General features: G+C 43.4%; 1 protein-coding gene across 3 annotated transcripts in view; it reads left to right on the top strand.

The window, feature by feature from the left end:
• The window catches only part of LDAH (lipid droplet associated hydrolase), a 230,253-nt gene that overhangs the window by 94,685 nt on the left and 114,551 nt on the right, over window positions 1-21,017 (top strand). For all 3 annotated transcript variants that reach the window (XM_050950949.1, XM_050950950.1, XM_050950947.1), the window contains one exon: window positions 6,048-6,217. In XM_050950949.1, coding sequence (XP_050806906.1) covers window positions 6,048-6,217 — 170 coding nt within the window. The remainder of the gene's footprint in view (window positions 1-6,047; window positions 6,218-21,017) is intronic.

Below are 21,017 nucleotides of genomic sequence, written 5' to 3'. Positions count from 1 at the left end.
AAAGAATATTATTGCAGATATGGAAAGCAAATATTTGAGAACAAAATGTAGATAGTCAATTTTATAAATTAAAATTCATATTATTTTTCTAATAAAGAAAATAATGCACATAAATCAATCCTGAGAAAATGGAAATTTATTTGTGGAGGATACTTTTACAAAAAGTAATTACTCCGATAAACACTAATGAATAGTACATTTATCTTAAATGTCTCATGAACAGTTCCCTAGGGTAGGAGGGCCCCAATTAAGATCTAAAGGTCAGTCTAAAACACAGTGCTTTAAGAACTTCTTCCTGGTGTCAATAGGGTTTTTTAAAAGATTTATTGAACATTCTTTCATGCTGCCCCCTGCCGTTACTTTGGCATTTTACAGTTTGCTAATATAAATTAGGTAGGGTTCAATAATCGAATTGGGCTGGGTAAAGCATGCAGGCTTTAAGCAGTAGATCTGTGGGGGATACGTTTTCCAAAAATGTGCCTGTATTTCACGTGCAAAGCAAAAACTGGCAGTTCAGTTTGATTGCACAGTTCCATGGCTTTTAACATTTTTATTTTGGGTTTCTCAGTGGCAAAAAAAAAAAAAAAAAATTCCTAGATTCCACGGACAGAAGGGATCATTTTGACCAGCTTGTCTGACCTCCTGTATAACACAGATCACAGATCTTTCCCCAAGTAATTCCTCGAGCACATCTTTTAGGAAAACATCCCATCTGGATTTCAAAATTGTCAGTGATGGGGAAGCCACCATGACCCTTGGTAAATTGTAATTGTCTGACTAAACAAGAGCAAGAGCAGTGGGGTGGGTTGATGAGAAGGGGGAAGTTTAGGGTCATCGAACTTGGAATCTAATTGTGCAGCCAAACAGTGCTGGTGTATTTCCCTATGTAATTCATATTTATGGCTCCTACGGGGGGGCAAAGGAAAGGCAGGCCCAAAGTTATATTCTCCTCATGCTGGACTGATTAATAAAGCATGGAAAGGGGAACACACTGTAACATTCAAAGGGAGTGAAGTTGACATATATCCCTCTGAACTAGATAAATTGTCCCTCTCTGAAACTCAGTGGCTCTTGGAGCAACTTTAGCTCCTCCCACATGTTATAGCACAGCCCTCCATTACTTTAGTATAGTTGCAAATAGATGAGTCTGTACTTGGAAATAGGTCCTCATAGCACACGTTCTTTTTTCCCTTCTTACACTGATGCATTAACCCTTTTTCACCTTTCAAAAGTAGTACATTTTTTCCTACGTGATTTGGTAGCCCTTCATCACAGCTACGTTCTCCTGGATCCATGCTACCATTGACCTATAGGAGTAGGCTTGTGATTATGGGAGATAGACCCTTCACCAGAGCCAGACAAAGAATATGGAAGTCACTGCTAGTTGAAACACCTCAGTGTGTTCAGAGCCAAATATAAACTCCACCTATTTGCCCACAGTAGTATCCTACATTTCCAGAGTCATTCATTAAACAAAAGCCAAAGCAAAAATAAAACCAAAGCCTTCTTGATAGGAGGGAGGGAAACGAGAGAATATCCTCATCTTTGGGAAAATGGGAAGTGCTCGGTGACAAAGACCATATACATAGACTCAGAACTGAATAACATAACTGAATGGGTGGCTGAACTGGTTGATTACCTTAAAAATAAAGTAACTGATAGTATCTGCTTTTGTAGATATCTGACACTCTTTACTCTTCTATTTAAAAAAAAATGAAAAGATAACTTTTCTCACAAGTGGCTGTCTCTAGCACTCCCCTAGTTTATCTTCCCTTTATTTCAAAGGAAAGTCTATATTGTGTCTTATCAGACCATGACTAAAATTTGGGGGTTATGGAATTACTGTAGGAAGTCTTCAACTGTGAATAAACATCCTGGGCCAGATTTCAAAGTTTGACTCTGGCAACTGCACACAGATATTCATAGGTACCCAACTTAAGTGTTCCAAATCCTGTTGCCTAACTGGCCATGTGTGCATGAAAGTCCCTTATTTGCATGCACACTTCAGGGATTTACATGCAGATATTAGGCATGTACAAAGGTAAGTGTATGATTTCATCCCTGCAAATCTTGCCTGCAGTGTCTTTTATGAACAACTAGTTTAAAAGAGATCCAAGATCTTGTAGACTTTGTAATGATATTCTCCTGTTTTTGGTCTCTGTGTCAGTCTCATGGGAGTTGTTACTGTAATGCTCATATGACTGTATCAATTTTCTTCTCATCTAATTTCACTCACATACAAGACCACCCCTTTTTCCCCCTCCAAAAAGGCTATTTCAAACCCAGAGTCCCATTCTTCTTAGCAAGGTTGACCAGACAACTAATCTCTGAACAAACACTTGAATTTAATCTATCATTATTTTCTAACTGTGGGTTTAATAGAGGTCAGAAAAAGAGATTCTTTAAAGCAAACACAAGCTTATTTTTCCAAAAGCACATCAGTAGATTAACATTTTGCCAAAGAAAATGCAGAAATACAGTATTTCTTTTAATACATTTCAGCTAAATAAAGTCTTAAGACTACATGGCTTGGCTCAGATAGGGTGTATTCAGCATAAGGTACAACTCATGTAACTTCTGCTATCTAAAAATTCAGCTTAAATTAGCTCCATTTCAGCCGTGCAATTTATTCCACACCTGAGGTGAAGTAGCTCGTCCTTTGCTCTCTTCTCTGATGTAGAGCCATTACAGAGGGAACTGCCAATGTGTTTGTGCAAATCTCTTTGCTTATATAAAGATCCCATTTAAACATCTCCACCCAAGAAATTCATGTTAATTTTGGACAATCCCTGGATGATTTTATTCTATAAAAATAAATAAATAATCATATAAACCAATGACATGACCCTGCTCCTATAGATTTCATTGCATTATAAAGGTAATGTTTGCTCTGGAGAGACATTTTGAGATAACAGGAGACAAGGACAATTTTATATGGGGCCAAGTAAATATATATGGGGATACGTGATGATGTGGACTGGTTTAGAAGTCTTGGAGTTTGGAATGTGTGGATTATTCATGATTGGCAAAGCCGTGAGTGATTTCAGCATCTGCCAGTAGGGGTTTTATGGGTTCAATCCAGTAAATTTCTTATTTGTTCAACTGCTATTAACCACTGATTTGCAGCCATTCTTATTCATCTGTGAGAACAGCTATTGAAATCAGCAGGATTCCACACTGGCGCACATCTGCTTGTGGGATCAGGGCCATAGTTATTTTCCATGATGAAAGCAGTTTCATATTTCTCCCTTGTACTATTATGTTTAGCGATGAAAGCTACTAGAATAATCACTGCTGTTAAACAAGGGAAGAAAATCTCATAGAAAAAATAGAAAATTTCAAACTGGTTTGTTCTATAGGTCACAATCCTGCCATCCTTAGTTTGATTTTCTACTGAAATTAATAGGTGTTTTACCTGAGTAAAGAGTGCAGGATCAAGGCATAATCTGTAATTTATTGAAAGTTAGCATATGGATCCTAGAAAACTCCAGTACATGCTTAGCCTCCTATGCAGTGCTTGTCATATTTGTGTAATTTGGCTTCACAATTTACTTGTGTTTTGAAAAGAAAAGAACATGCTTGCTGCCTAAAATTAGGCATCTAAATAAGTGGCCATCCTTTCAGTGGTTCTGAGCAGCCAAAGCGCCTACTGAAATTAATGAGAGCTGTGGGTACCTTAGCATCTTATAGGTCAATTATTTGGGTTACTAAATATGGATTTAGGTGCCTATCTTCGGGAAGGCTAGTTTGAAAATGTTGTCACTATATTTGCCCATAGTTGTTGATGTTGTGTGTATTACACAACTATTTTAGTATGTCCATTGTATCAGGTAATGTACATATGCATGGTGAGCAACTTTTCCTGACCTGAAGTTTGTAATGTAGAAAGACACAATATCTGAATCCCAAATGCTCAAAAATCATGGCTCATGCTCCACAGAAAATCATGAGATAAATGTATTAGTATTATTTATGCGTGTTTTCTATTTGCCATCTGGTGTTTTGAGCTTTGTGGTACATATTTTTGAGCTTTTCTCTACAATAACGAGAGTTACAGATTTATTTTTATTTTATTTTATTTTTTAAAATGAAAGCTGAGATTCACATAAAATCACTTCTTTCTAGGTACCAGGCCTTTAAGTAAAGCATCCGATATTACAAGACTCTCAATAAAATCCACAGAGCGAGCAACACAAGACAAATAAAGGATAGGATCAGAAACAGGCTTATAGAGAGAAACTGATTTGCGTAAGGTCCCGCAGTAGGTTAGTGAAAGAACCTGGAATAGAACTCAGATCTACTGAGTTCTAGTGAAGTGTCATGCCCTACCCATGAACCACGCTGCTATTCTGAATCTGACATGTACTATCTGTACTTTTACTGAGATGAGTGAGGTGGCCAACTATCTCCTGCATGAAGTTAGGCTGCCGAATAAACAAAAAGTAGTAAAGACAATTTTTTGCTAAAAACAATGTTTTGGCCTTAGGCCCTTATTTGAAGTTTTGGAAAACAGAACAAGCTTTTTCATTTTCCATTACCTGCAGAAAGCCTCATTGGCAAAATATTGCTTCTCATCTAATTTTCTGTCCCTCACATGTGTTTTAATAAAATCTTTTTTCATTTAAAGCGACCTAATATAAATCATACCAGGACAAGACCAATAACAGTTTTATTAGGAGTATTAGCTTGGTTGAACAAAGCCCTTTCTGTGGCAAATTCTCTGGTAATTTGCTTGAGGTTTTTGGAGGGAAGAAGGGTGGTGGTGGAGATATTAGGATACAATATTTTCTTTTAACAATTATCATTTTGCATCAGAAGGTCATTTTATATAGGCAACCAAAAAGGTTGTATAGTACAGTACCTGCTCATTCCATCTAGGAAAGTGGCTACTGCATTCGCAGTAGTTACAGTACTTTAATGTGAAAAAATATATAGTATTTAAAACTGCTGACTGATTGACAAGAAACTTACTGTATGTGGATTTAAAACTTTGGTGGCAGCATTAGCAGTATTGTGGACTATATTCACATTTATGCTAAGCCCCCTTTATGTTGTGGAAAGGGCCTTTAAAGAGGGTATAAATGTCATTTATTCTATGTAAATTATTGTAAATGAAAATTTGGCCTTGTTTATGTTTTTCTCTCTCCCTCCCTCTCTCTCTTTGGTAATTAAATATATCTGAGTGCCTCATAGTCTTTAATATATCTATCCTCACAAAACCCCTTCATAGTAGGGAGCTGCTACTATCCCAGTTTTACAGGTGGGGAACTGAGGCACTGAGACACTTGCCTGGGGTTACACAGAGTCTTTGGCGGAGCAGACAATTAGCAATGATTGGTGAAGTCTTAGAACTTGTGTAAATTTATTTACAAGTTGATTAAAGTGGACTTAAAACAATCTGTGTGTGCGTGCGTGCGCACGCACGCCTCTGTGTGTGTGTGTGTGCGTGCGTGTGCATGCACGCCTCTGTGTTTTTAAATGCGAGATTTTGGTAGAGTTATTTTGAAGATGGGAAGCGTGGGGTTGAAGAAGTGGATTATATTATATTATACACTGCAGGCCCTAAAGTTCATGGTCATTCTGACCTTTTCTGGAAAAAAAGTTCCACAGCTGTGGTCTGTTTGGAGAAAAAGTACTATCTTGCATGTGTTAGTTTTGATCCTTAGGTTGCTGGTTCCATTGTTCATGTGTTACACCACTGTTGTGGTAGGTCATGATCATACAATGTAAATTGTCCCTGAGGAACCTGAGTCAGTCCATAGAGTACTTTGAAGATCAGGACCAAAGCCTTGAATTTGATCTTGAATTGAATGAAAAGCCATTGAAGAGAGAGCATCGGGCTGGGGTGTTGCACTCTCAGCTCTCTGGGTTGCTGAGTCCTTCCTTTTCCTCAGTTAGACGCAACAGTTCACATCCTGTGGAGGTCATAATGAAGGTCTAAGTTTATCAGTGGGTGATCACTCAAAATTACAAATTATTTTCATTTCAGAGATGAGTTAGTGGAAATGTCCTTAAATAAAAGAATGTGTATTTGTTTTATTTTTCAGACACTGATATTAAAGAACTAGAGGATGTCTTTGGACTTCACGGACAAATTGAGCACAAGTTGGACTTCCTCAGAAAGAATGTGCCAAAAGATATGAAGCTTGTGCTGATTGGTCATTCAATCGGTTGCTACATCACCCTTGAAATGATGAAGAGAGCATCAGAACTTCAGGTATGTCAGCCTTGGGGAAGGGAAGCTGTATCGCTCAGCAGAGCATCCCCCACGCTTAGCATTTGATTGATCAACAAAGACGATAATCGGATTCCACATCCTTTGTGGAGAAGCAGCATCCCCCCTACTTTCAGACCAAATTCTTATTAAAGTAAATGATGTTCAGTTACTTTTCATGAGTGTCTGACTCCAGAAGAGAGGAGAGTGATACAGAAATATATGATCTGATTTTTCCACTGTAAATCACGGTGCATAGCAATTTACACCCCTACAAAAGTAGTATGGGGAACTGCTGCCAACTCAGAATAGTAGTAATTCCGTACTTGTGAGATGAGATAGATCAGTCCTGCACAAATACCTATCTCAAAGGATGCTGTGAACGTTAATTAACTTGAGTAGTCTGGTTTAGTAATTCATTAGTAAATGTAATTATTGGCAACAATGCAATTTGATATGTTTACATTTTAATAACATTATGCAATATATAACTTGAATGAAAGATCACATAATATATATGCTGCTACATGTCATGGATAAAGTGTTCTTTTTAATTAAAAGGGATACTGCTAGCCAGTTTCAGGATCAATAGGCACCTAATTAATGTGTTTTGAAAAGCCTATGGTAATATATGTCAAAATGTTTTCATAATTTTTTTAAATTTCCTTTAACATTTATTTAATATTTAAACATCCACTATCAGTGCCATGAATTCAAATAATAACCAATAGAATAATAGCCTAGTAAAATGAGGGCCTGATTCAGTCTCTAATTGCTACTGTAATACAAATGTTTAAGAATAAGAATACTTAGGGCTTCCATGGTGTTTTCATAACTTCAGAGCAATTTGCAAACATTAAACCTCACAAAATCCTAGTAAGCTTTAAAAGTAAATATTTCCATTTTACAGAAAGAGAAACGAAGGCCCAACAGTTAACTGGTTTCCACAAGGTTAGAAGGAGGTAGTGATGGTGCTAGGGTTAAAATTCCAGAGTTCCTTGCTAATAATCCTGTGCTGAGACCACTAGATATTTAACATCTGCATTGTGTTATTGCATGAGAACCCAAAACTGAAACTAGCTAATACCAAAAACTGACATTTTTTTAAGGAAACTGTTATGGATTAATCTGCTTTTATTGTCTGAAGATGAGTAAAATGCTAAATGTAAATAAAAAAACATAAATTGTAAAAATGAATTAGAGATTTAAAAATGTTTAATTATATCAAGTGTTAGTAGTAGTAGTAGTAGAGTTAAGGACATTCTTTCTTTTTAAATGAAATACAAATGTACTAAAATTCTTGCTTTTGTGGCTTAGACCTAGGGTATGTCTACACTACGAAATTAGGTCAATTTAATAGAAGTCGATTTTTAGAAGTCGATTTGATATAGTCGATTGTGTATGTCCTCATTAAGCGCATTAGGTTGACGGTGTGCATCCACAGTACCGAGGCTAGAGTCGACCTTCGGAGCATTGCACTGTGGTAGCTATCTCACAGTTCTCACAGTCTCCGCCGGCTATTGGAATTCTGGATTGAGCTCCCAATGCCTGATGGAGCAAAAACATTGTCGCGAGTGGTTCTGGGTACATGTTGTCAGACCCCCCTCCCTCCATGAAAGCAATGGCAAAAAATTGTTTCTCGCCTTCTTTCCTGGGTTACCCGTGCAGATAACATACCACGGCAAGCATGGAGCCCACTCAGCTCACTGTCACTGTATGTCTCCTGGGTGCTGCTGGCAGATGCAGTACTGCAGTGTTACACAGCAGCATCCCCTTGCCTACGGACAGCAGATGGTACAATATGACTATTAGCCACCGTCGTCCTCGTCCCATGGGTGCTCCTGGCCGGCCTCGGTGAGGTCAGTCGGGGGTGCCTGGACAAAAATGGGAATGATTCCAGGTCATTCTCTTCTTTAAGCTTCGTCTAATGGAGATTCAGTCCTGCCTGGAATATCATGCCAGCTGGAGGCTTCTGCCTCAGGCTGCTCTCCCAGTCGGCAGCACCACATGGTCGCACCTATCCCAGCCTGCCTCTTGCTCCCATGGCTCATGAAGCCTGGACAGTAGTAAGGAGCAGTTCAACTATAGGCTGAGCAAGTGCAGAATGATGGTAGACTGTGCATTTGGATGGTTAAAAGCGCGCTGGTGTAGTTTACTGACTCGGTTAGACCTCAGCAAAACCAATATTACTGCTTGCTGTGTGCTCCACAATATCTGTGAGAGTAAGGGGGAGACATATATGGCAGGGTGGGAGGTTGAGGCAAATCTCCTGGCCATTGATTACGCACAGCCAGACCCCAGGGCAGTTAGAAGAGCACAGCAGGGCATGCTGTGCATCAAAGAAGCTTTGAAAACCAGTTTCACGACTGGCCAGGCTATGGTATGAACAGGGGCGGCTCTATGTTTTTCACCGCCTCAAGCACGGCAGGCAGGCAGCTTTCGGCGGTGCGCCTGCGGGAGGTCCGCCAGTGCAATGCCATCGGTGTCCCCAAAGCCGTGGGACTGGTGAACTGCCTACTAACACACCTCCAAAAGCCGCCTGCCTGCACCCTCATGGCAACCGGCAGGCTCTCCCGTCCCCTGCTTGCCGTCCCAAGCACACGCTTGCTGCGCTGGTGCCTGGAGCTGCCCCTGGGTATGAAAGTTCTGTTTGTTTCTCCTCGATGAAAACCCGCCCCCTTGGTTTACTCTACTTCCCTGTAAGCCAACCACTCTCCCCTCCCTCCTTTGATCTCCGCTTGCAGAGGCAATAACGTCATTGTTGTTTCAAATTCATGCATTCTTTATTACTTCGTCACACAAATAGGGGGATAATGTCAAGGTAGCCCAGGAAGGGTGGGGGAGGAAGGAAGCACAGGGGTGGGGTAGTTGTAGGTGCATCACAGAAGTGGCATGTCTGGGGCTCTGACCAGAGGCCGTTTGCCTCTCTGGTTCTTTGGTAGGCTTCACACGGCACTGCTGCTGGTCCATGTTATATCCTCTGGCCTTCATGCCCTTGGAGATTTTTTCGAATATTCCGGCATTTCATCTTTTGGAATGGAGTTATGATAGCACGGATTCGTCTCCCCATACTGCCCGTTCAGTCCATACTGGTGCTCTTTTGCGATTCTGGAACTCCGTGATCACCTCTGCTGATGAGATCTGCACAGTCACCTGTGCTGATCAGTTCGCTACGCTGGCCAAACAGGAAGTGAAATTCAAAAGTTCGCAGGGCTTTTCCTGTCTACCTGGCCAGTGCATTGGAGTTGAGAGTGCTGTCCAGAGTGGTCACAATGGAGCACTCTGGGATAGCTCCTGGAGGCCAATACCGTCGAATTGCGTCCACACTACCCCAAATTTAACCCAGCAGGGTCTATTTCAGTGCTAATCCCCTTGTCGGGGAGAAGTACAGAGATTGATTTTAAGAGCACTTTAAGTCGACAAAAATGGCTTTGTCGTGTGGATGAGTGCAGGGTTAAATCAATCTAATGCTGCTAAATTCAATCTAAACTCCTAGTGTAGACCAGGGCCTAGTTTAGGCAGAGAAGTTTGTATGTGTGAGGGAGGGAAGATCTCATTCTTCTTCGAGTGCTTGCTCATATCGATTCCAATTAGGTGCGCGCGCGCTGCGTGCATGTTCGTTGGAAGATTTTTACCCTAACAACACTCGGTGGGTCGGCTGAGTGCCCCCTGGCGTGGTGCCACTATGGCACCGAGTATATACCCCTGCCGACCCATCCACTCCTCAATTCCTTCATACCGCCCATGTTGGTCGTTGGAACAGTGGAGCGCGGCTTAGCTGATCTCCACCTCCCTAGCTATTCACTCGTTCTAATACTTATTGTGTATATAGTTTATTCTCTATAGTTCTAGTTAATACTTCTAATACCTTTTTGTAAACATAGTTAGTGTATATAGTTCAGAGGGTTGTGGATTAGCCCTTTCCCTCACCCGGTGCCCAGGCCCATGCCTGGCTAACCGGGTTTCAAACCGTGCTCGGCTTGCCGCAGGTCGATGCCCACAGGAGACCCTCACGACTCCTGTTTCAAGTGCTTGGGGGAATCCCATCTCGCAGACAAGTGGCGGATCTGCAAATCCTTCAAGCCGCAGACAAAAAAGGAGCGGGACTTTTGCCTCAAGCAGCTCCTAATGGAGGCAGCCCTCACTCCTCCACCTTCGGCACCGGGTGCCGGTCAATCCGCACCGGAGAGAAGTGCGCCGGCACCACGAAGGCATGTCGGCACCAACTGGCACCGGCCTAGAAACCTGCCCGGCACTGCTCCATCTCCCCACGAGTCAAGAAGCTGAAAGCTCCTGCAGCTTCACTATCTGCACCGCAGTCTGAACAGCAGTCTAAGTCGAGCTGCCCGGCACCAGTAGCTGCCGCAGCACCGACAATCTCAGCACCGTTGATTCCGGCCTTGCAAGGGCCGTCGAGTCCGGTGCCTGACAGCTCCCCGGCGCATGCCTCAGTAGAGCTCATCGTTCCCACCATGCCAGAGACATTCTCTATGGCGAGGGAACTGATTGCATTAACGGAGCCCACCCTGCCTCAGCTCCCGGCACCGCCGATGCGGGTTATTCAATCAACAGGCAAGCCTGCCATAGTAAAACCGTCCTCGATCGGCACTGTCGAGAGGCACCACTCAAGATCAAGGTCCCGCCAGCGTTCTCGATCTCGGCACCGATCCCGTTCCCGACGCCGCTCGCAGTCCTGGTACCGATCTCCTTCTCTGTACTGATCGTACTCGCGGCACCACTCGAGATCCCGCTTGCTGGCCCGATACTCCAGCCTCCAATCCAGCTCCCGGCACCATTTCTGCCGCCGCCGCTCTCATCATAGAGCTGCAAGATCGCGGTCGACCTCCCGGCACCACGCCGGTCGCAGGTCCCAGTCCTGGTACCGGTACCACTCTCTGGTGCGGCACGGAGAACAGTTCGCTGGATGCAGGGCTCCTCCCCAAGCGGTCTCTGCTCCACCATGGCCATCACGGCATGTGTCTGTCTCATCGCACGCTGATAGTGCCTCCTACGGGGATTCGGACGTACACAGCCGAGTTCTACATGAGGCTCCAAGTCCAGACCAAGGTCCTCAACAGTGATCCTTTTGGACACCTTGGGCGTATCACCAGGCCCAAGGTGAACCCACGGTACCATCACGCTCCACCCCGTCGGAACATCGCACACCGGAGGCCATTGTTAGCCGCCCCCCTCCAGCGGGTACAGACGGATCTCCTTTGGCACCAGACCCTCAGGTCCTCCCAGACCCTGACGTGCCTCCTGACTACGAGTCCATACATGAGCCACTCGTCCCTGGTCTGTCATCTTCTTCTTCCCCAGATGAGGCGGTAGCCAGGACATCCTCTTCGGGCCCGCCCCCTATTGACCTCCGAGCTCACCAGGACCTTCTGAGGCAAGTCGCCTTAAATATCAGTCTACAGGTAGAGGAAGTCCTGGAGGCTGAAGACCCTGTGATAGACATCCTGTCGGTGGATGCGCCAACTCATATGGTTTACCATTCATCCTCTCCATTCAAGCCAAAGCGGACACCGTCTGGCAATCCCTGGTGTCTATCCCTTCCACGGCTAGAGCAGTGGAACGAAAGTACATGGTGCCCTCCAAGGGATATGAGTACTTATATACCCAGCCTCCCCCATGCTCTCTGGTGGTCCAATCCATGAATGAGCGGGAACGCCATGGCCAGCAAGCTCCCACCCCAAAATCAAGGGAGGCTAGACGTATGGACCTATTGGGACGTAAAGTCTGCTCTGCGGGGGGCCTCCAACTCAGGGTGGCGAACCAACAGGCCCTGCTTAGCAGATATAATTATAATACCTGGCAGGCGGTGGGCAAGTTCACTGAACTGATCCCACAGAACTCGCGCCAGAAATTCCAGATCCTTCTGGAGGAAGGAAAGAAAGTTGCACGGACCTCCCTCCAGGCCTCACTCGATGTTGCCGATTCGGCAGCCAGAACTGTGGCCTCCGGAATCACGATGAGACGGATATCGTGGCTGCAAGTGTCAGGCCTACCTCCTGAACTGCAGCACACCATCCAAGACCTGCCATTTGAAGGCCAGGGCCTCTTCTCTAAGAAAACAGACCCTAGGCTGCAGAATCTCAAGGACGATCGGGTGACTATGCGTTCCCTCAGGATGCATACCCCACAGACTCAGCCAAGGTCCTTCCGTAGCCAGCCTCAGCGCTCTTACCCCCCACCCAGGCCATGACAAGACTTTTTGGCAGAAGGCGCTGTCGTGGTAACCGCAGACGGCAGTCTGGACCCCAAGGGGGCCACAATAACGGTCCCACCAAAAAAAAGATGGGCCCCAAAACGAACTTTTGAAGGTGTGCCTGAGAGCAGAGCACCAGTCCTTCCCCAGGATCCTTTTCATTTTTGCAACCGCCTTTCCTCCTTCCTTCCTGCTTGGAGCCAGTTAACCTCAGATCATTGGGTCCTACGCACGGTAGAATTTGGATACCACCTCCAATTCATTTCACCTCCTCCCTCTCACCTCCCTTCCCTGTCCCTCTTCAGGGACCCCTCTCACGAGCAATTCCTCTGGCAAGAGGTTCGAACGCTCCTCTCAATCGGAGCTATAGAGGAGGTACCGGAGGAATTAAGGGGCAAGGGTTTTTATTCCCTATACTTCCTAATCCCCAAGGCAAAAGGAGGCCTCCGACCTATCCTGGACCTGCGAGGACTCAACATGTTCATGAAAAAGTTGAAGTTCCACATGGTATCCCTGGGGACCATCATCCCATCCCTGGATCCCGGAAACTGGTACGCTGCTCTTGACATGAAGCACGCATATTTCCACGTCGCCATTTACCCTCCGCACAGACAGTACCTATGGTTTATGGTGAACCGCCAACATTTTCAATTTGCAGTCCTTCCATTTGGCCTCTCTACAGGCCCTCGCGTGTTCATGAAGTGTATAGCTGTAGTGGCCGCCTCCCTCCGTCGTCGTCGAATACATGTCTTTCCTTACCTAGACGACTGGCTTATTCAAGGGACCTCCGAGGCCCAAGTCACCAGGCACATGGGCATCGTCAAGGACCTATTCAGCCGATTAGGCCTGATGATCAATCTAGAAAAATCTACTCTGGTGCCCACACAAAGAATAGAGTTTATTGGGGCCATTCTAGACTCCAAACTCACAAGAGCCTGCTTACCACTACCCCGATTTCAGGCAATAGTTTCAATTATAAAAAGCCTCTAAGGCTTTACGACGACCTCGGCTCGCAACTGTCTCAGCTTCCTTGGTCACATGGCCGCATGCATCTTTGTAACTAAGCATGCCAAACTACGCCTGTGTCCCCTTCAAACCTGGCTCACCTCAGTTTACCGCCCAGGCAGATATGCCATAGACTTGGTGGTCACCATTCCTCAGAGCATTCTACACTCCCTCGACTGGTGGCTAACACCCTCCCTGGTGTGTGCAGGACTGCTGTTCCATCCGATGCAGCCCTCAGTGTCCCTAACGACGGACCAGTCATCTCTCGGCTGGGGGGCTCAGCTGGACCATTTTCTCACGCAAGGTCTCTGGTCATCTCGAGAGCTGGCCCTGCACATAAACGTCCGAGAGCTGAGAGCAGTCCGCCTGGCGTGCCAGGCATTCCAGCAACATCTGCAGGGTTGTTGTGTTTCAGTGCTTACGGACAACACAACGACGATGCACTACATAAACAAGCAGGGAAGGACTCGATCCTCCCCCCTTTGTCAGGAGGCGATCCAACTGTGGGAATTTTGCATAGCCCACTCAATAGACGTTGTGGCGTCTTTTCTCCCAGGGATTCGGAACACTCTGGCAGATCAACTCAGCAGATCTTTTCTGTCTCACGAGCGGTTGATTCGTCCGGACATTATACATTCTGTTTTCCAGAAGTGGGGCTTTCCCCACATAGACCTCTTCGCTTCTCGTGAGAACAGGAAATGCAGAGGTTCTGCTCCTTCCAAGGTCTCGCCCCGGGCTTGATATCGGACGCCTTCCTAATCCCATGGAAGAGCCGCTGCTTTATGCCTTTCCACCCTTCCCACTGGTGCACAAGGTTCTCCTAAAGCTCTGCAGGGACAAGGCTCGCCTGATCCTGGTCACCCCTACGTGACCCCGACAACACTGGTACACCACGTTGCTCGACCTCTCGATAGCCGACCCAATCTCCGTGCCTCTTCATCAAGATCTTATAACTCAGGACCACGGGAGGCTTCACCACCCAGACCTGCAATCCCTTCATCTCACAGCGTGGTTCCTGCATGGTTAACCCAGTTGGAGTTACGCTGCTCTGCCCCAGTGCAAGAAGTACTCCTGGGTAGCAGAAAACCTTCCACTCGGTCTACATACTTGGCCAAGTGGAAGCGATTTTCCTGCTCGTGTCAAACACTGAATGCCACACCCACGGAGGTTCCCATCCCCACTGTACTGGACTACCTCTGGTATCTTAAACAGCAAGGTCTTGCTACTTCTTCATTGCGAGTGCACTTGGCGGCTATTTCTACTTTCCACCCAGGAGAAGGTAGTCACTCTGTCTTCTCCCACCCTATGGTTTCGAGGTTCCTCAAGGGTCTGGAGCGTCTATACCCCCTAGTACGCCGCCCCGCCCCTTCCTGGGACCTCAACCTGGTCCTGACGAGGCTTATGTCTCCTCCATTCGAGCCATTGGCAACCTGCTCCCTCCTATATCTGTCATGGAAAACAGCCTTCCTTGTAGCCATCACATCGGCTAGAAAAGTCTCTGAGCTTCGGGCTCTGATGGTGGACCCACCGTATACGGTGTTCCACAAAGACAAGGGGCAGTTGCGTCCACATCCAGCGTTCCTCCCCAAAATAGTTTTGGCCTTCCATCTCAATCAAGACATATTCTTCCCAGTCTTCTTTCCCAAACCACATGCATCTCATCGGGAGCAGCAGTTACATTCCCTCAACGTCCGTAGGGTGCTCGCCTTTTATATTGACCGGACGAAGCCCTTCTGCAAAACGCCCCAACTCTTCATTGCAGTGGCAGACCGGATGAAAGGCCTACCCATCTCTTCTCAGAGGATTTCGTCCTGGGTAATGGCGTGCATCCGTACTTGCTATGATCTAGCTCATATTTCTCCGGGTCATATTACCACACATTCTGCCAGGGCTCAGGCCTCATTGGTCGCCTTCTTAGCTCGAGTACCTATCCAGGAGATATGTCGAGCAGCCACTTGGTCTTCAGTGCACACCTTTGCTTCCCATTATGCCTTGGTGCAACAATCCAGAAATGATGCAGCCTTCGGCTCAGCGGTTCTGCATTCTGCAGTATCTCACTCCGACACCACCGCCTAGGTAAGGCTTGGGATTCACCTAATTGGAATCGATATGAGCAAGCACTCGAAGAAGAAAAGACGGTTACTCACCTTTGTAACTGTTGTTCTTCGAGATGTGTTGCTCTTATCCGTTCCAAAACCCGCCCTCCTTCCCCACTGTCGGAGTAGCCGGCAAGAAGGAACTGAGGAGCGGATGAGTCGGCAGGGGTATATACTCGGTGCCATAGCAGCACCATGCTAGGGGGTGCCCAGCGGACCCACCGAGTGTTGCTAGGGTAAAAATCTTCTGACGAACGTGCACGCGGCGCGCGCACACCTAATTGGAATGGATATGAGCAACACATCTCGAAGAACAACAGTTACAAAGGTGAGTAACCGTCTTTTTCTGATGTTGACATTTTCCTTAATATCACAATATTTACAGTGAGCTCCTTTGTGTCTAATGTTTTCTAGATAGCAAGTGACTTCAGGCAGGGACAGTATCCTTCCTTTGAATGTGAGTGCCTAGCACACTGTCACCACTTAGGAATATATCATAAGAATTAATAATAGTGAGATTCTTTACTTCCCCTCCTCCCAAATATTCACCTCTTCTTTTATATTAACTCCCTACCAGGACAGGAGAGGGAATACAATGCTCATATATATATAAAATCCATTCACTTCTTCATAACCATTTCCCTTGCCATTCAAGATTTTTCCCCCTCTAAAAGAAACAGCAATTTTTTTCAGAAAGTGAAACATTAACTTAAGCTGATCTATTTCCACAGGCATAACTCATTCTGTGATTATAAACAAAATTTTCTGAAGGCACTTGTGTAACTGTTTTTTTCTTTTCAAGAAGGGAGTGTTCTAGAAAATATCATGTGCAGTAATTTGTCCAAAAATATCAACTTTTCTTTGGTCTCCATATGTATGATTTTTTTTTTTTTACTCAAATTGTTTTATCTGGTTTCCATTAACTATGAATTGTTGAGTAATTTTTGTTACACCTGGCCTGGTGGATACTGGCAGCCTGATATTTGTCAATGCATTGAAACGTCGGTATCTTTAGGACACCCTGAAACGGCACTGTGCAATGTGTGCTTGAAGTTAATATATGACACGCTACATTTAAGATGCATTTAACAATAGAAAAATATTTGTGTAAGCCAGAGTGTTGTGCAACCTTTGTCCTTTTGCCAAAAATAAGTTAACTGTTCTGTTTTATAACGTATGAAGTGTGATAATAAGAAACTTGTGTTTCCATCTCTCTTTTTATTTTTACTGGAATATTTGATTCCCACAAGATTTCAAGCACATATGTGTAGTTTAGTAGCTAGATCATTTGGTTTTATTTTTGTATAGTTCTTTTGTGATATTCCTTTATTATATAAATTTTTGGTTTGGGCTTAACTGCTTTTTATGAACCTTTCATTGCTCATGTTTTACTGTTCTGATCTGGAGCTAAACGTGTTGTATATATTCTAGCAGTTCACTAGTTTTTATATCCTTAGTGAATATTTAGCAGGTTTAATTTTTGGTACTTAGTTTAAAACATTCATAATCTAACCCCATATTGTCCTCTTTATGAACAGTGATGAGAGAAACCTGATAGAATATGCTGGCAGGCATGAAAGGGAAGTGAAATCTCTGTAGCATTGCCCTTCTTCCTTTCTTGCACTTCATGGTTCCTCGTCATCCAGAACTCTGGAGGCTTTAAGCTGTGCTAGAGTTTGACATCAGAGCTAGGAATAGGTTGGGGGTATTGTCAGGGATCACCCTATCGCCAGAGCAGCATCCCCTGCTGGCCTCAGTCCTCTTGTCAGAATTCCAAATAGGAGTTTCTCTCTGTGTCCTCTGTGCGATTGTTACTGTGTAGTACGGGAGACTCTACCAACGGTATCTCCAATGAGAAACGGGACAATGCAGGGGTGGAAGTGACCCTCCAAAGGACTGCGTTTTTCCATTTTCTCCAGATGCTGAGTATCAGTATAAATAGACAGACAGTTAGATGAATAGCCTGGTTTATGAATACGTATTTAAGAACAGTCAAAAGAGTACCCAAAGCAAGGAATAGGCTTTCCTTGTTAATGGATGTATGTATAAGTCTAAACAAATAATTTTTTTTTTAATCCTGCTAATCTCTTGGCCTCAGTGATACTTTGTGGTGGTGAGTTCCACAGATTAATTGTGCACTGGGTAAAAAGAAAACTGTGATTTCTTTTAGCAGTTTGTTCTGCTGCCTCTTCTTTTTTTTATTTGGATGTCCCTGTATTCTTGCATTAGGGGAGAGACAGAAAATGAGACAAGCCAATTTACCTTCACTGTGCCAGTCATTCCTTTGTGTTCATAGATTCTAAGGCCAGAAGGAACCACTGTGATCATTTATTCTGACCTTCTGCATGACACAGGCAATAGAACTTCTCTTTGAACTAGAGCGAAAGCCTTTACCGTGACCCTTCTTGATAGTCTTCTCCAAACAAAACAGACCCAGTCTTTGGGTGTGTGTGTCTGTGTCTGTGTGTGATGACCAGAACTGAACACAAGTTTGAAGGCATCATTGACTGAAAACATTTTTATCCCATTCCATGTGCAAATTACCCCCAGCTCTTTATCCTGAGTGGTTACAGCTCATTTAGAATCCAGCAGCGTGTCTGAGTATTTCAATTTCTTCCTTCCAATGTATCTTGCGTTACATTAGTCAACGCTGAATTGACTCACCCTGATGCAGTCCAATAACCTGCTTTGTTGAGTCTTTCTGAAGTTTATCATCATGACTAACGTAAATAATTTTGTGCCATATGCAAATTTTGTTGCAGGTCATCCCCTTTTTCAGATCATTAATAAATGTATCAAACATGGCTAATATGGATTGTTGAGCACCTCACTGTTAACCTTTTTACCATGTTGAAAATTGATCATTTTTGCCCATTCTTTGTTTTCTCTCTCTTATCTAGTTTCCAGTGCATGAGTGAACTTTACCTCTCACCCCCTTATTAGTAACTTTTTTTCACAGTCTTAGGGACTTAATAGTCACAGGGTGAGGGATTTTATCTAAGACTTTGAAAATCCATATGCATCGTTTCAACCAAATCTCCTGTGTCCATTATTCGTGTATGTATTTTATTTATTTTTAATTCATCCAGAAAAATCGAGTAGATAAGAGAGACAGAATTTTTCTCTACAAAAGTCACTCTCTCTGATTTAGGATCATATTGTGCTCATATAGATATTTTATCATTCCCTTTAATTTACCTGGTACTGAAAGAAGGCTTATTGGCCGACAATTCCAAGGTTGTTACTATCTTCTTTTTTCTGTTTCTTTTTCTTTTAATAACAGGATATATATTACCCTCCGTTCTTCCACTTTAGGATCTGCCTTTAAGCCCAAGAAATCCAGAAGTTCTTAAAGTTCTTGAGAGCATTTAGGATTAACATCAAATTTGGGCCACCAGAATGAATTCTTTCAAGTGGAATCTTCTGTATCCAAAGATTGGCCAGTCTAGCTGACATGCAAAACAGAATGCCTGGTGTCAGCTACATTCCCTTCAAATCTCAGTCCCTCCTTGATGTATCTTTTCCTCTTGTATGTGCCTGCCCTTTTGTGACACATTTCATTGAAAGGGGACACCTTTGCCCATGCCCCTTCTGATGAGACCTTCAGAACCTCCTTAGCCTTTGATACTCTCTTTAATGGTGTAGGGTTTTGCACGCTTTTACCTGTACAAGAAACTTTATTTAAAAATATGGAGAAAATTATAGTAAAAGAAAATAAATGGTTCACATAACAATATATATAGATTTGCACTCATAAACTAAGTGAAAGCATCAAATAGAAATAAAAGAAGCAGATGGGAAAAAGCAATTACCGGTAATATAAATTAGAATCTATAGAGTATAGAAAATTGGGAAGCTGAAGATATCAGAGAAGAATGAGTGGCTGGGAAGGCTAAGACCAATGAAGAGGAGTTTTAGTGTATTAGAAACAACAGAAAACTTGGCAATGGTTTAGGCCCGTTATTAGATGGAGATGGTAAAAAGACACAGAAAAGGCAGAAATGTTCAGTAAATATTTCTGTTTTGTATTTCGAAAAGCAGAATGATGTGCTTGTATCATGTGAGGATGATGTACTTTCCAGTCCATCAGTAACCAGGAAGGATGCTAAACATAATGTACTAGGGATAAATATTTTAAATCTGAGGGCCCTGGTAACTTGCCCCCAAGAATCTTAAAAGAGATGGCTTAGGATCTCTTATCTGCTGATACTAATTTTTAAATAAATCTTGGAATAACAAGGAAATTCCAGAAGACTGGAAGAGTGCTAATGTTAAATCAATATTTTAAAAAAGGGCAAGTGGGATGACCTGGGTATGAAATCATTTTCAGGCAAAATTATAAATAAAAAATTAGGGCTGTTGATTAATCCCAGTTAACTCATGTGATTAACCAAAAAAATTAATTGAGATTAAAAAATTAATCATGATTAATCGCTGTTTTAATCACACTGTTAAATAATAGAATACTAATTAAAATTTATTAAATATTTTGGATTTTTTCTACATTTTCATATATATTGTATTCTGTGTTGTAATTGAAATCAAAGTATGTATTTTTGATTACAAATATTTGCACTGTAAAATGATAAACAAAGAAATAGTATTTTTCAATTCACCTCGTACAAGTACTGTCATGCAATCTCTTTGTCGTGAAAGTCCAGCTTACAAATGTAGATATTTTTGGTTACATAACTGCACTCAAAAACAAAACAATGTAAAACTCCAGAGCCTAGAAGTTCATTCAATCCTACTTCTTGTTCAACCAATCACCAAGACAAACAAGTTTGTTTACATTTACAGGAGATAATGCTGCCATCTTCTTATTTACAATGTCACAAGAAGTGAGAACAGGCATTTGCATGGCACTTGTAGCTGGCATTGCAAGGTATTTACGTGCCAGATATGTTAAACATTTGTATGCCTCTTCATGCTTCAGCCACCATTCCAGAGGACATGCTTCCATGCTGAGGATGCTCATTTAAAAAAAAAAAAGCGTTAATTAAATTTGTGACTGAACTCCTTGTGGGGAGAATTCTGGGTCTCCTGCTCTGTCTTACCTGCATTCTGCTATATATTTCATGGTACAGCAGTCTCGGATGATGACCCAGCACATGTTGTTCGTTTTAAGAACATTTTCGCTGCAATTTCGACAAAATGCAAAGAAGGTACCAATGTGAGATTTCTAAAGATAGCTACAGCATTCGACCCAAGGTTTAAGAATCTGAAGTGCCTTCCAAAATCTGAGAGGGATGAGGTGTGGAGCATGCTTTCAGAAATCTTAAAAGAGCAACACTCCGATGCAGAAACAACAGAACCTGAACCACCAAAAAAAAAAAAATCAACCTTCTGCTGGTAGCATCTAACTCAGATAATGAAAATGAGTGTGCGTTGGTCCACACTGCTTTGGATTGTTACCAAGCAGAACTCGTCATCAGCATGGACGCATGTCCCCTGGAATGATGGTTGAAGCATGACGGGACATATGACTCTC

This window comes from Gopherus flavomarginatus, chromosome 4 (assembly GCF_025201925.1).
Source record: "Gopherus flavomarginatus isolate rGopFla2 chromosome 4, rGopFla2.mat.asm, whole genome shotgun sequence".
In the NCBI taxonomy this organism is placed as follows: domain Eukaryota; kingdom Metazoa; phylum Chordata; order Testudines; family Testudinidae; genus Gopherus; species Gopherus flavomarginatus.
Note: the sequence above shows the minus strand (reverse complement) of the source record. Positions and strands in the feature narration are given on the sequence as shown.